General features: G+C 37.2%; 1 protein-coding gene across 3 annotated transcripts; it reads right to left on the reverse strand.

Moving 5' to 3' along the window:
• Nucleotides 1-209: 209 nt before the first annotated feature.
• On the reverse strand, nucleotides 210-10871 carry LOC128022645 (microspherule protein 1-like). 3 transcript variants are annotated; one of them, XM_052610392.1, is made up of 15 exons: nucleotides 10643-10871; nucleotides 10347-10406; nucleotides 10003-10165; nucleotides 9773-9911; nucleotides 9000-9164; nucleotides 8812-8921; nucleotides 7935-8043; nucleotides 7677-7815; nucleotides 7524-7599; nucleotides 7082-7110; nucleotides 6887-6979; nucleotides 6724-6806; nucleotides 3724-3811; nucleotides 2937-3064; nucleotides 210-755 (listed from the first exon to the last, which is right to left on the reverse strand). In XM_052610392.1, the coding sequence occupies exons 2-15, from the start codon at nucleotides 10354-10356 to the stop codon at nucleotides 669-671; spliced, it is 1419 nt and encodes a 472-aa protein (XP_052466352.1). In that variant the 5' UTR covers nucleotides 10357-10406; nucleotides 10643-10871; the 3' UTR covers nucleotides 210-668. The 3 variants fall into 3 exon arrangements, with proteins under 3 accessions (XP_052466352.1, XP_052466351.1, XP_052466353.1); XM_052610391.1 differs by having other exon boundaries at nucleotides 9000-9170; nucleotides 10643-10819; XM_052610393.1 differs by lacking the exons at nucleotides 210-755; nucleotides 2937-3064; nucleotides 3724-3811 and adding an exon at nucleotides 5068-5240 and having other exon boundaries at nucleotides 9000-9170; nucleotides 10643-10821.
• Nucleotides 10872-12723: the final 1852 nt, after the last annotated feature.

The raw sequence follows: 12723 nt of genomic DNA on the forward strand, positions 1-12723 counted from the left end.
CAATCCAAAAACATCAGATTTTCAAATAAATAAAAAATACATTCAGTAACCTTTCTCCCAATATTTGAATCAATCAACTCTTATCAGATTGTTGATGTCGAAGTGGCCAGTAGCTTCAACTGCTGATGTCAGTTCGGTGTCCTTTGTTGGACTGACTTCTGCTTTTGTGAATCATTTGACCTAAAATTAACAAACTAATTTGCAGCAAACATGGCTTTTTTCTGTTTTATTCAGTCTTTATGAATATATTTACACTATTTCTGTCATGGCAGAATATTAGCATACTGACTTTGCTTAGACAATACAAAGTCACTGGGTTTAAAGTATAAACAAACAATAAATGTACAAGTCAACAAAACTAACAGTTTCTCTAATACAAATTAATAATAATAATAAAAAAAAGCAAATCTACACACAGACACAAAGCTCAAAAACACAGTCCGTTCTTTCTGTACAAATGTGAATTAAATAACAGGCACATAAAATGTCCAATTCATTTCCAAATATTTTTCCTTCAGTCTGAGCTCCAGATCCCGGCTCAGCTGATGCTATGAGGGACTCTATCATCTCGTGCTGAAAGGTCTTCTGTGTATGACTCTGCTCAGGGATAAAGACAGGACAGCTGTGACTGGATAGGGTTCGACAGCTCGTGAACAGTGAAGTCTGCATCATGCCTGGTTCATCTTAGCAGCTTCAGCTTTAATGAGAGAAATCAACTCCTGATTGATCAGAAACACGAAGCGAAGGCCTGCAATCTGGACAAAACAAACACAAATGTGCTTTATTAACTAGCTTTCCACTTCTTTAGAGAATTACTCTGTATACAACTGTTGAGCATGTTATATGCAATAACATTATTAAAATAAATGGTAATTTTTATGTAACAGTAAATTTTGTTTATTATAAAAATATTTTTTTAAACTATAAAATGACACATTGGTCCACTAAAACGCTATCTTCAGTATGTTAAGGCTGATTAACACTTCTGTGTCGAAACTACGCCGTAGTTTGTGCGTATGCAAGCTACAGCATAACCTAATGTGCACCTCTCCAAAAATGTCAAAGCTCGTCAAATCTACGTGGACCGCAAGGACTGTGATCGGTCTGCTGGTACCCCTCCCTCCATATGTATTTGAGTTTGGAGTGTGTTTTTTCCCCTTTAACATTTTTTAATGTTAACACCTTATTTAACATAAAACAAAGCAATTAACAAGCGTCTTATTATAAAAGTAGCATTACAACACTTTGTTGTCCACAACAAACAGTTGTTCTTCCATGGTACGTAACAAGTCCTTGTGGAGATTGAAAGAATGCCATCTTCTGTTCCTTTGTTGTTTCTTTATTTGTAGTTTTAAATAAATGATCTGTTCTTTGATATCTATTTTATTTATTTAGCCCCACCCACTAATTCACACACACACAGTGTAAATCATGAGAGAGGCAAATGCAGGACTACACATACACCACACAATTTAAGATCCTGATCAGGTGAATAATAATGTGGTCTTTTGTTCACTTCATTTCACCGCGGATTTATTTACAAACAAGGCACAACTCGATGCAAGATTTTGAGAAAGATTGAAACTAAAAGACGATGCTGTTCTGAATATATTGGATCCGACCGTAATTTCGCAGCACACAGGAGTAACTCTCAAGTGATCACCATTGCTTTGTCTTATTACAGATCGTTTGATATGTACTGCGTGTATGTGTTTTAACCTAAATCACAACCGTGTCCATTGTGAAGGATGTAGGCTGTCAAACACACACAACTATTAGCCAATCAAAGCAGTGGACATTTATTTCCGAGTCAACAATCTGCCACACTATGATGGTTTACTTGATGACATTAAAAGTGGACCTCAGCGGACGGAACAAAATAATAAAAAAGGCAGTTCATGACCCCTTAAATGAAACTAAACTATAGAATTTGAAATAGAAAACAATAAATCAAAACCAAATCAAAAACCCATAACTATAACAACCATTGGTAGCAACTGGATTCGGCACAAAGTCTGACTGACTTGGCAGCTGTCAAATATTTACATGTGCACTATTGAGGGACTGATTAATTTCAAGATAACTCTGTTCTTGTGTTCATTTACCTCTTACAGTGGTGGCTAAAATGATTAAAACACTAGTATTTTCCCAAGCTAAAAAATGGTTTTAAATCATTTATTTCTATCTTTTGCTGTAGTGTGTCAGTAGGAAACATCAGATTCCATTCCAAACATTATATATATTTGGGAGTCTTAGACCTTTCCAACGATATATAGTTTGTCAGGATTAGATTAGATTTAATTGTAATATAGTGAAGTAAATGTAGGCGTCCCACAGAGGGGATGGGTGACAGTTAACAGGTTTAACTTCTAAATTAACTTCTAAACTAAATTGTGTGTGTGCATCCTTTGCGTTTAAACGAGTAGCTTTTGCACTTGTGCATAGTTTCTCAGGTTGCTTTGAGGGAAGGTTTCTTCAAGCATCTTGGAGCATCTTCTTTTTTTTTTGCTAAAGTTAAGCACCACAACAGTTCATGTGCAGGTCGTTGCCTAATTAGGACCCGAAGTAGATAAATATCACGTGTGCTTATTAAAACAGCATCGGGAAACTCTGTATATTCATGCAGTCATGCATGTCAAAAGAGTAAATCCGATCAGAAGCTTGTGACATGTAAACGCACACATCAACCTGATCACTAAATTTACCGTTCATGTAAACACTACGTTCAGATTCGTCAATCAGAATGAAACTGTAATCCTACCCCTTTGACAAAGAAGATTTTCATGCTTTTTCAGTTATATGTTGATAAGGTTTAGACATACAAAGTAATTTATCTATATACCATGTGAAAATATTCAGTCTAAGGTAAATCACTATTTTTGGACGGCTGTCATTTTTCAAAAGTGATTTTGACTCAAATGCAAGCATGTTAATACCTCCATCACAGAATTGTTGTTGAGTTTCCACTTGTTTCCAGATAAAACTGGTCGTCCATCAATGTAAATGGGTCTTCGGCCTTCATTAGCGATGAAGAAATCTCCATTATTTTTCAGTTTAATGATCCCTAGAGTTTAAAAAAAAATGTATATCATTTAAAATCGCATCCTGTTTTACATAATGCTGTTCAAAAGTCCTGGTGATAGTTCAAAGCATCCAAAGTTTATAGTGAAATCTATACAGCTGGGCAGTGTTGCATCGGTTGTGCATCTTACTTGCTAGTGGCTTAGTAACAACTAGTTAGCTTGTACTTGAAGCTAACTGTACCATTTTATTTAGCCAGAAGGTCCATAAACTTTGCATAAATGAATGCTGGGTCACTTAATTCACTGTGTACCCTTTATTGATCCAATTAGCAGACTTCAAAATTACAAACAGGAAGTACTGCTGAAGAGCCATGCTTTATTTCCTATGGACTCTAAACTCATTTAAGAATTTCTGGCTCACATGCTTCAAGGTCTCACCGGTTACAAGACTCAATGCTGCTGCTGCTGCAAAAATAACAAAAACTCATGGTAAATAGAAATCTGTGACACAACCGCAGTAAACCTACATGGGATGCTGTAATCGATAGTCAGTGGAACCTGGACACTTGAAGAGAGTGCACTGTTTAATGGAAGCTAAAGATAAGTAACTACATCCCTCAGTAAATCACATAATGACTTCTCTATGTTGTAATACAATTTAGTTGTGCAAATCATGAGTAATGCTGTTCAACTGCCCAACCTTGCTTTCTGGAGATCTTCCACGCAGGACCCTCCAAAGACAGATCTACATCTATCTGTTTGTCTTTAGTTGCACGTCCCAGTGTGATCTGAAACCGTTCAAAAGATATTGTTATCAGTCAACTGTGGGAGAACTATTGCTTTAGAAACATATGTACCACAAACTGTATTAGATAACTAAATACCAAAGCAAGCAACTTTACTTTCTTTTTTAAATATCACAGACACATTACAAGTGAAGCATTTCACAAACAAGTCTGCTGTTTATTAAAACAACAGATAGATCAGGATTTAGCTCTGAGAAAAGCTTGTACAGCAAAAGCAGAAGATATTTTGGTGGCACTTTATTTAACAGTCCTGATCTGCATGAACAGGCACATTAAATAAGTTAGTATGTTGTGGAAAAGTTCATTTATTTCAGTAATTTAACTCAAATTGTGAAACTCATGGAGGTGATCAGTTTGTGGCACTGCTGAGGTGGTCTGGAAGCACAGGTTTCTTTGACAGTGGTCTTCAGCTCATCTGCATTGTCTGGTCTCTTGTTTCTCATCTTCCTCTTGACAATAGCTCATAGATTCTCTCTGGGGTTCAGATCTGGTGAGTTTGCTGGCCACTCAAGCACACAGGCACCATGGTCATTTAACCAACTTTTGGTGATTTTGGCAGTGTGGGCAGGTGTAGGAAAATGAAATCAGCATCTTCAAAAAGCTGCTCAGCAGAAGGAAGCATGAACTGCTTCAAAAATGTATTGGTAAACGGGTGCAGTGACTTCACAGACTGTGGAAAGTTAACACTGGACTTTAAGTAACCTGGGCTATGAGCTTCTCCACCCTTCCTCCAGACTCTAGGATGCCTTTTACGTCGTTTGGGGTTCAGGAGTGTCATAACAAGAGAAATCTGACAACTGTAGCCAGTTGTGTGGTGGCTTGACCCCAGCCTTAGTCCCTTCCTTGAATTGACTTTGCTTGACAATCCTCACAAGGCTGCGGTTCTCTCGGTTGCTTTCTGTTAACATGCATGGATACAGCACTCTGTGTACAGCCATCTTCTTTGGCAATTAATGTTTGTTTTGTTTGTTTGGTTGAAAGTGAAAGTCATGACATTTGCCAAGTCTGGTAACTAGTGCTGCAACGACGCGTCGACGTCATCGATTACGAAAATACATTGACATGCTTGAAATGCATCGACGCGTCACACTGTTTACATCTTGCGTAATGGCGGCTTCTGCTCCTGGGAATGGAGAAAGTTGCATTCTATCACAAAAACAGAGACCACGGTTATCAAAAGTATGAGAATATTTTAAACATAGGCCCAATAAAATGGTCCTTTGTTCCCTTTGCAAAAACGAATATGGTGTACCATGGCAGCAGAACTGTTATGCACGAGCACCTCCGAGGAAAACAACCTGGCGCTCTCCGGTGTTACGGTTTAACTGGTTACCGTGTTATCTGTGACCAACTTTCTGGTTCAGGTCTCCACTGCAGATGTGATGGAACGACCGCAGCAGATTCGGCGATTCTAAAAGCACAAACTGATGTGATATTATTAAGTGTCTAATAAATGCAGACTTGCTCATTGCATGATTCTGATACTCTTGTAAGGATTACAAGTTATTGATATGATCACCCATAGTGGCTGAAGTAAGTAGGATAAATAAGTCTGTGTTGGCGCAGGTTTCGAACAAGTGTTAAAAGACGGCGCGCCGCAAGACAACGGTCGCGAACCACCGAGGCATCTATCTACACCGAATCAGCTCCAGATCTCTGGATTCAAGACAACTCGTGCCGCCGCTTTATCAAGGAAACGTGATCGTGTTAACTTGTGACCTGTGTTTACCTATTATGAAAATAAACCATAGCAGAACCCTGACTACCATTTTATGGTTTGTGATGCTAAAGAACATTTCATGACATCTCAGACAACTGTACATTTGTGGCTACTGTGGTTTAAACGCTATCGTTAACTCATATTTACCATAGTAAAATCATTTTCTTTGCCTCTATATTTTTGTATACTGTAAAAACTTCAACCACACTGAAGTATTTAAAAAAAAATAATAATAATAATAAAGGTTGAAATATTATATTAGAAGTTGTGCTTATATTTTTTTGTAAAGTTATCCAAAGGATTCATTAGCTAATCAAAAAAAGAACATTAGATTAATAATTTATTTTAATAAAAATAATCATTAGATTAATCGACAGAAACAATAATCGTTAGTTGCAGCTCTAGTCTTGCTCAAGGGCACTTCAGACATAGTTATTGAAGATGGAACAGAGCACTGTTCATTCACTCCCTCCCACCTACAACTCCTGCCAGCACCTAGACTCAAAACTGCAACCATCGGATTACAAGTCCAACTCTCTAACCATTAGGCCACAGCTGTCAATGATTTTCTTCTGGACAACTGTCAGATCAGCAGTCTTCCCCATGATTGTGTAGCCCAGTGAACCAAACTGAGAGACCATTCTGAAGGCTCAGGAATCCTAGGGAGTGTTTTGAGTTGATTAGCTGATTGGCTTGTCTCCATATTCTAATTTGTTGAGAGTGAATTGGTGGGTTTTTGTTAAATGTAAGCCAAAATCATCACAATTAAAAGAACCAAAGACTTAAACTACTTCAGTCAGTGTGCACAGAATTGATTTAATCCACGAGTTTCACAATTGAATAACTGAAATAAATTAACTTTTTTCTACGACATTCTAATTTATTGAAATGCACCTGTACACACTACATACTTCACTAAAGTAATCCCAATACCTGGGTAATAACTATATACTAAACCAGAACCTTAACCCATGCCGAGTCCACACAGTTGCCTTCTACACTCAGTTCACATACTGTAAAATTAAGTGCAACCAATATTTTGTCACTTTCTTGCCAAAATGGCTAAGAGAATTTAATTAATATACACAAAGTTATTCAAACAGCCTTTAAGTACATAATGTGTTTATTTCACATATACCAAAGTGAGCATGCATGACATTAAACAGCCACTGACCTCTCTAGATCTCATCAGATATCTGACCATTCGTCCACGTAAAGCTGCCAGCGTCTGATTATCAAAGTCTGGTGAATTCATGCCTGTAATAATCATATCACACAATCACACTCAATCACACTATTCTGATAACTTTACAGAAAGCCAGTGTAATAAGCCTGACCTGTGATGCTGTCCACTAACACCTGCCAGCGAGGAAGCTCCTGCTCCAGCTGTCTGATCTCACGCTTCTGATGTCTATCTGCAATCATCAGCTCTACACAAAAGACAGAAACGTTTCATACACATAGGAAAGAGTACTGAAATTACTATATCTAAGCACATTAAAAACAACAAGAGGCTGTATGAAATAACTCACCGTGCTCTAAGACTTCATCCCTGCTGTCCCTGATAAAAAAAAAAAAAAACGATAAATGATCAGAACCAGAAAGTAACCAGAGTCATTCATCATATATAATTACCATAAAAGGCTGAGTCAACACATTAAGAACGAGAATAGAGGATCACGGATGGTTTTGTATTATGTAAATCATTTTTATTTAATCTGGTGTTCAGGCAGGAAGGGGGTGAGTGTTATGGTGTGTGTGAGAGAGATATCTTTTGGTTGTTGTTTTAGTGGTTCATTCTGTATGTGAGATTTCAATTTGATCTGCTTGATTTTTTTTTTTTTGCTGTGTATAAAATTGCATAATTTTTTTTAAGTTCTTTAGTCACACTGCAGGACTAAGTGTTATTGTACAATATTATTTGTCAATTTACTCTTAACGTGATGGTGAGTAAGAGTAAGACCGTTTCCTTACTTGAGTTTGGCATCATCAACCACCTGCTCGGCATCAGAGAAGTTCAGCACTTGCTCTCCTTTAGGCAGAGGTTGAACTAGAGACACATCAGAGTTGTGTAAATGAAGGCGATCAACACATGCAGGACTGTAGTGACGTCTGACAGCTTCTCACCGCTCTGGTCCTCCAGCAGATAGTACTGCTTGAGCAGCTGCCAGTGGACCATCAGATTCTTAGCAGTGCGCGACGGGTAAAAGACATTCGGGTGCTTGTTCAGCAAATCTTGAAAAACCTCCAGCTTAGGCTGACTGCTCTACTCACAAACATGAAGCAAGGATCAACTGTACAGCGTTTACATTAAAAAAAACAATCTAGAAAGCATTGATTGTAACATGTCAACAAAATGATCTCATTGAAGCATGGATGTCTCACTGAGGTGATCTTGGCGAGCAGGGCTTCCTCTGCCTGACTGAACAGAGCTTTACTCTGAATAGCAGCGATGGCCTCTGGATGCAGCTGTCTCATGGACTGCCACGCCAACCTGAGGAACAGACAAACCCCTCAGAGACATATACACTCACATCCTATGCTAAAGGAAAAGTAAAAAGGACACTTAAAGGTCACTTAAATATGAATCAATTTAAAAGCAAAAATCTGTAAAAACACACAAACTTATATTTGAGATATCAATTTCTCCTTGGTTCTGTTCTGTAATCGGATTATAATACTTTTTACTTTGTTTTCACAAAACATATGAATAAGAACAAAACTATAGCTAAGAGTTTCATGGAATCAAAATTTGGTTCGATATTCCAAGACAGACTGTTTGAGCATAACTGAAAACGGGAACATGATCAATTATTAAAGTGTTTTTAGAATTCAGCAGAATGGTTAAAGAGAGGTAACGAATTAAGAAGTCTTAAGAGAGGGAATTGGAGATTGAAATGCAGATGTGTCTTGGGACTTCTCAGCACTGTCTCGCTTCTAACACTGACTGACCAAACAAAGACTAAACAAACTCATTGTTAGGTACAATAATAAAAAATAAAAAAAAGCTGAAAAATAGTCCCTGGTGAGTTAAATTACTGAATAAATAAGAGAACTTGGTATGTAGGGCAAGAGGTATAACTTTAATGATACTATCATGCAATGGACATTTTTGAAATGTTGTCCTTCGGTATTCTGTTGAAGCAATTAGTCATGAGGATGATGACAGTTTTTTTTTTGTTTGTTTGTTTGTTTTCACTTCCTAACAGTTTAAATCAGGAACTGTAACTACATCAGAAGGATAATTTGGTCAGAAACTCACTTTGATATGACTGGGTCATACAGTAGAGCGTACCAGCGCTCCTGAATCTCTCGCAGCGTGAAGCGACAGCTGAATTTCACCCCCAGATGAACAGATGAGAGATCTGTGGTCTGAAGAGAAAGTGTATGTACTCCAGGTCAATTCATCTCAGCAGCACTTCCCTAAAGAGTTCAGTTCTGACAGCTGACCTGCAAAACGGCATTGATGAGCAGCAGGTCGTCGGTGGGTTTCCAGCGGCCCAGGTCTTTGGTGATCTGTAACGGCTGCTTGCTCTTCTTCATCCGTTTGGTCATTGATGAAGGAGCGATCACCATGGTAAGGGGATGTGTAAAAGAGCTGGCAGACTTTAAACCCTGTGGCTCAGAGAGTGGCAGATCAACAGATGTTTACTTAAAACACAGATGTTACATCTCAGTAAGCACTATGCATGTTCACTTTAAAACAATAAAACACACATTAAAAAGCTATTTCAATGAAAACGCATGTGTCAGACACTAAGATCCCGTCCTTATATGTAAACATTTAATGACTGCACTGCACATACGTAAAGAAAATAATAAAAAAATACAACACCAAAAAAAATTAATAAAACAATAAGAAATAATTAGGAAATAAAACGAACCTATTAATTAAAAGTGCAAAGTGACAAGACATTGTTTTAGCTATACAGACAATTTGTTGGTTAAAATGTGCTTTTTTCAACGTTTTTGAAATAAGTCTCTAATGCTCATCAAAAATACAGTAGTATTTTGAAATAGTATTTTGAAACTGCTTTCCATTTGAATGTATTTTAAAATGTAGTCTATTCTTGTAATGGCGAAGGTGAATTTTCACCCAATGGTCAGAAGTCATTCTAATATGCTGATTTGAAGCTCATTTTATTATTATTAATATTAATAATGGTTCTTATTATTTTTATATTATAACAATGTGTGAAAAAAATCCAAATAACCTTCATTACCTTCTTTTTATCACTGATGGTGAGGTCACCGCCGGGACATCTGATTGGCTCAATGACAGGCTGACCTTTGACCCGACTGGTAGATTTCGCAAGGCTACTCTCAACCAGTTCATCATCAAACTTCTTTCTTTTTATTGATCTAAAACGTAAAGATTTGACAGCTATAAGACACATTAAAAGTACCACAGTGAACCAGAAGACTGCTGTGGTAACAGAGGACTGCTCTTCACCTGGAGGAGCTTCTGCGTTTGGGGATCATTCCCGGTCCACTGAAGGCCTGAGCGGCGGTCCTCTTCACAGCGGTGGACTCCTCGTCCTCTGAGCGGCTCTGTGACACCACAGGTCCGACCGACGCTTCTGCAGCCACGACAGAGGACATACCCGCCTTCACATCTGCAACACATCATCCAGTCCATCACAACACACCTGAACTCTGAACACCTGTCCATTCATCCAGAGCGTGGGTCACAGAAAACACCCCCTTTGTGTGAACGCTGCTACCAAAAATCTTTTAGAAATAAAATCTAATGTTGTTGTGTTAATTCAGCCACCGCTGCTGTTCATGCTGTCTGACCTTTCTCCATGATCTCCAGATCAGCTGCTCAACTTTCAGAAAGCCGATGAATCATGAATACTGGAAGCAGACAGACGAGATATAAGCAATAACAAAGACTGTTAACGCATGTGCAGTTAAAACTAGTGCAATACTACACTCCAATATATCGCGCAATTCTATATTAGATGTATAATATTATAGTTTGATTGGTTTATTTGCTTTAACAGCGACAACTGATGTGTCAACAAACCGTTACACCACCACAGCGTATTTACATTAAAACCGATCATTCACGCTTTTTTTTATATGTTTACCTTAAGTTATCTTTGCGCTCTGACCAGATTCAAATATAACTTGTTATTTTATGCTTTTTCTGATAAAAAATAAAATAAAGTAAATAATGATAAAACGATAAAGCTAACAGGGGTTAGCTAACTGGAGGCTTCTGTGGAGTTTGAAGCGTTTCCGGGACCGGGTTAGACCGGAAATGTCGTCAGAGCACAACGCGTGACAGTTTCGAAGCGCTCAGAACACACCGCCTGCTGCTGGACAAAACTGCGTGAACGCAACGAAAACTCTTTAATGTGATTTCATATAAATAGGGCTTGGTAATCTATGGATATTTTAATTGTGTGTGGGGTTTATGAGGACATACATTTGTATAATGACATGGTTATGACATATGTATTACAATGAGGAGGTGCTTTATGAGGACATTTTCAGTGTTGCTGTAATTCAAAAGGCTTATAAATCATTCAGTTTTTTTGAAAATCCAAACATGCACAAATTTTCCTGTTAGGGGTGGGTTTAGATGTAGGGTTGGGGTAGGGTAAATAGAAAATACATTGTCTCTTTAAATGCCCTACCTTAGTTACTATGGCAAGAAAACATTGGTTTGTTTTTGATGATCATCTCTGACTGTGCAGTTCTTCAGCATCATGAAAAGTTTCTTACATTTACATGTCTAAAAAGCCTTGTGAGTCTAATAATAATAATAATAAACATTTGTATTTTTTCATACATAAAATGCAACTCAAAGTGCTTCACAACCATAAAATCAAATATAATTAAAATCAAACAACTATAAAAGGTTCAAAATGTAAACTAAAGAATATAGTTTGACCTCAATGTCCATATAAAATAATAAAGTAACAATAAAAGAATCAGAAGATAAAATGAAAGTGAAGTGTGGTGACCCAAACTTGGAATTTGTGTTTTGCATTTAACCCATCCAAATGCACACACACACACACACACACACACACACCATGAACACACACCCAGAGCAAAACCACAACCATATGATTACAAGTCTGACTCTCTTAACATTAGGCCATGTTTGCCCCGGACCTCATACATAAAAAGATGTCCCACTTTAAGCTGGTAGCCTCTTTTACTTTCAGTTGTATTGTAGTATGCTTTCTCATTTTTTGTTTTATTAGTACTCTGGCTGCTGCATTTTGTATCAGTTGTAACTTAATTATAGAACCCTTAGGCAAGCCAGAAGACATAACATTAAAATAATCTAGATGAGAGAAGATAAAAGCATGAATTAAAACTTAAAACTAAGTTCACAGTCTAGAATGACGCCTCTTTCTTAGATTGTATAGTGCCAAGGAACCCAACCCAGCTCCTCTCCCACTCATGTTTTGGGCTCATGAGAATTTCAGTTCTATCTTTGTTAAATTAAAAAAATAAAAATTGTGTTCATCCACTTAACAATGCTGGAGAGGCAGTCAGACAACCTCTCTAATACAGCAGTGTCTCTGAACTCAACTGAAATGTATAATTGTATATCATCAGCATAAAAAGTATAATTCATGTCATATTTCTGAATTATGCTGCCCAAAGGGAGCTTGTATAATGAAAATGAAACAGGCCCAAGAACTGATCCTTGTTGAACACCATGTAATATTTCATGTCTTTAAGATACAATCACCTATATTAACTAAAAAAGTTAGTTAATAATTAAAAGTTAAAAAAGAACTTCCTTTCTGTAATATATTTTTGAACCAATTTAAAACATTATCAGAGAGACTTACAAGTTTTTACAGTTTGTTTAACAGAATACAGTGATCAACCGTGTCAAATGCTGCACTTAGATCCAAGAGTTTTAAAATTGATGCATTACCTTTAGATCATTTACTATCTTTAATAGTGCTGTTTCTGTATTATGACCTTCCCTGAAACCAGACTGATTTTGATCTAAAAATGTATCAAGCTGCTGAAATACAACTTTTTCTAAAATTTTTCTCAAAAATGTAATGTTAGAAATTGGTCTATAGTTATTAAGGAGAGAACAATACAGGTTTCTTAAAAAAAGAAGAAGAAAAAAGAAGTGGTTTCACAATAGCACATTTAAAAACATTAGGAAAAAAATGCCTGTCTCCACGAA

The sequence above is a fragment of the Carassius gibelio genome, chromosome A11 (assembly GCF_023724105.1).
Source record: "Carassius gibelio isolate Cgi1373 ecotype wild population from Czech Republic chromosome A11, carGib1.2-hapl.c, whole genome shotgun sequence".
In the NCBI taxonomy this organism is placed as follows: domain Eukaryota; kingdom Metazoa; phylum Chordata; class Actinopteri; order Cypriniformes; family Cyprinidae; genus Carassius; species Carassius gibelio.

Excerpts from the sequence above, each read along its gene's own strand:
- LOC128022645 (XM_052610391.1), bottom strand. Across the intron at positions 9,171-9,772 it reads CCATCAGTGATAAAAAGAAG|CCACAGGGTTTAAAGTCTGC; the intron begins GTAATGAAGGTT and ends CCACTCTCTGAG. Across the intron at positions 6,980-7,081 it reads GGATGAAGTCTTAGAGCACG|AGCTGATGATTGCAGATAGA; the intron begins GTGAGTTATTTC and ends TCTTTTGTGTAG.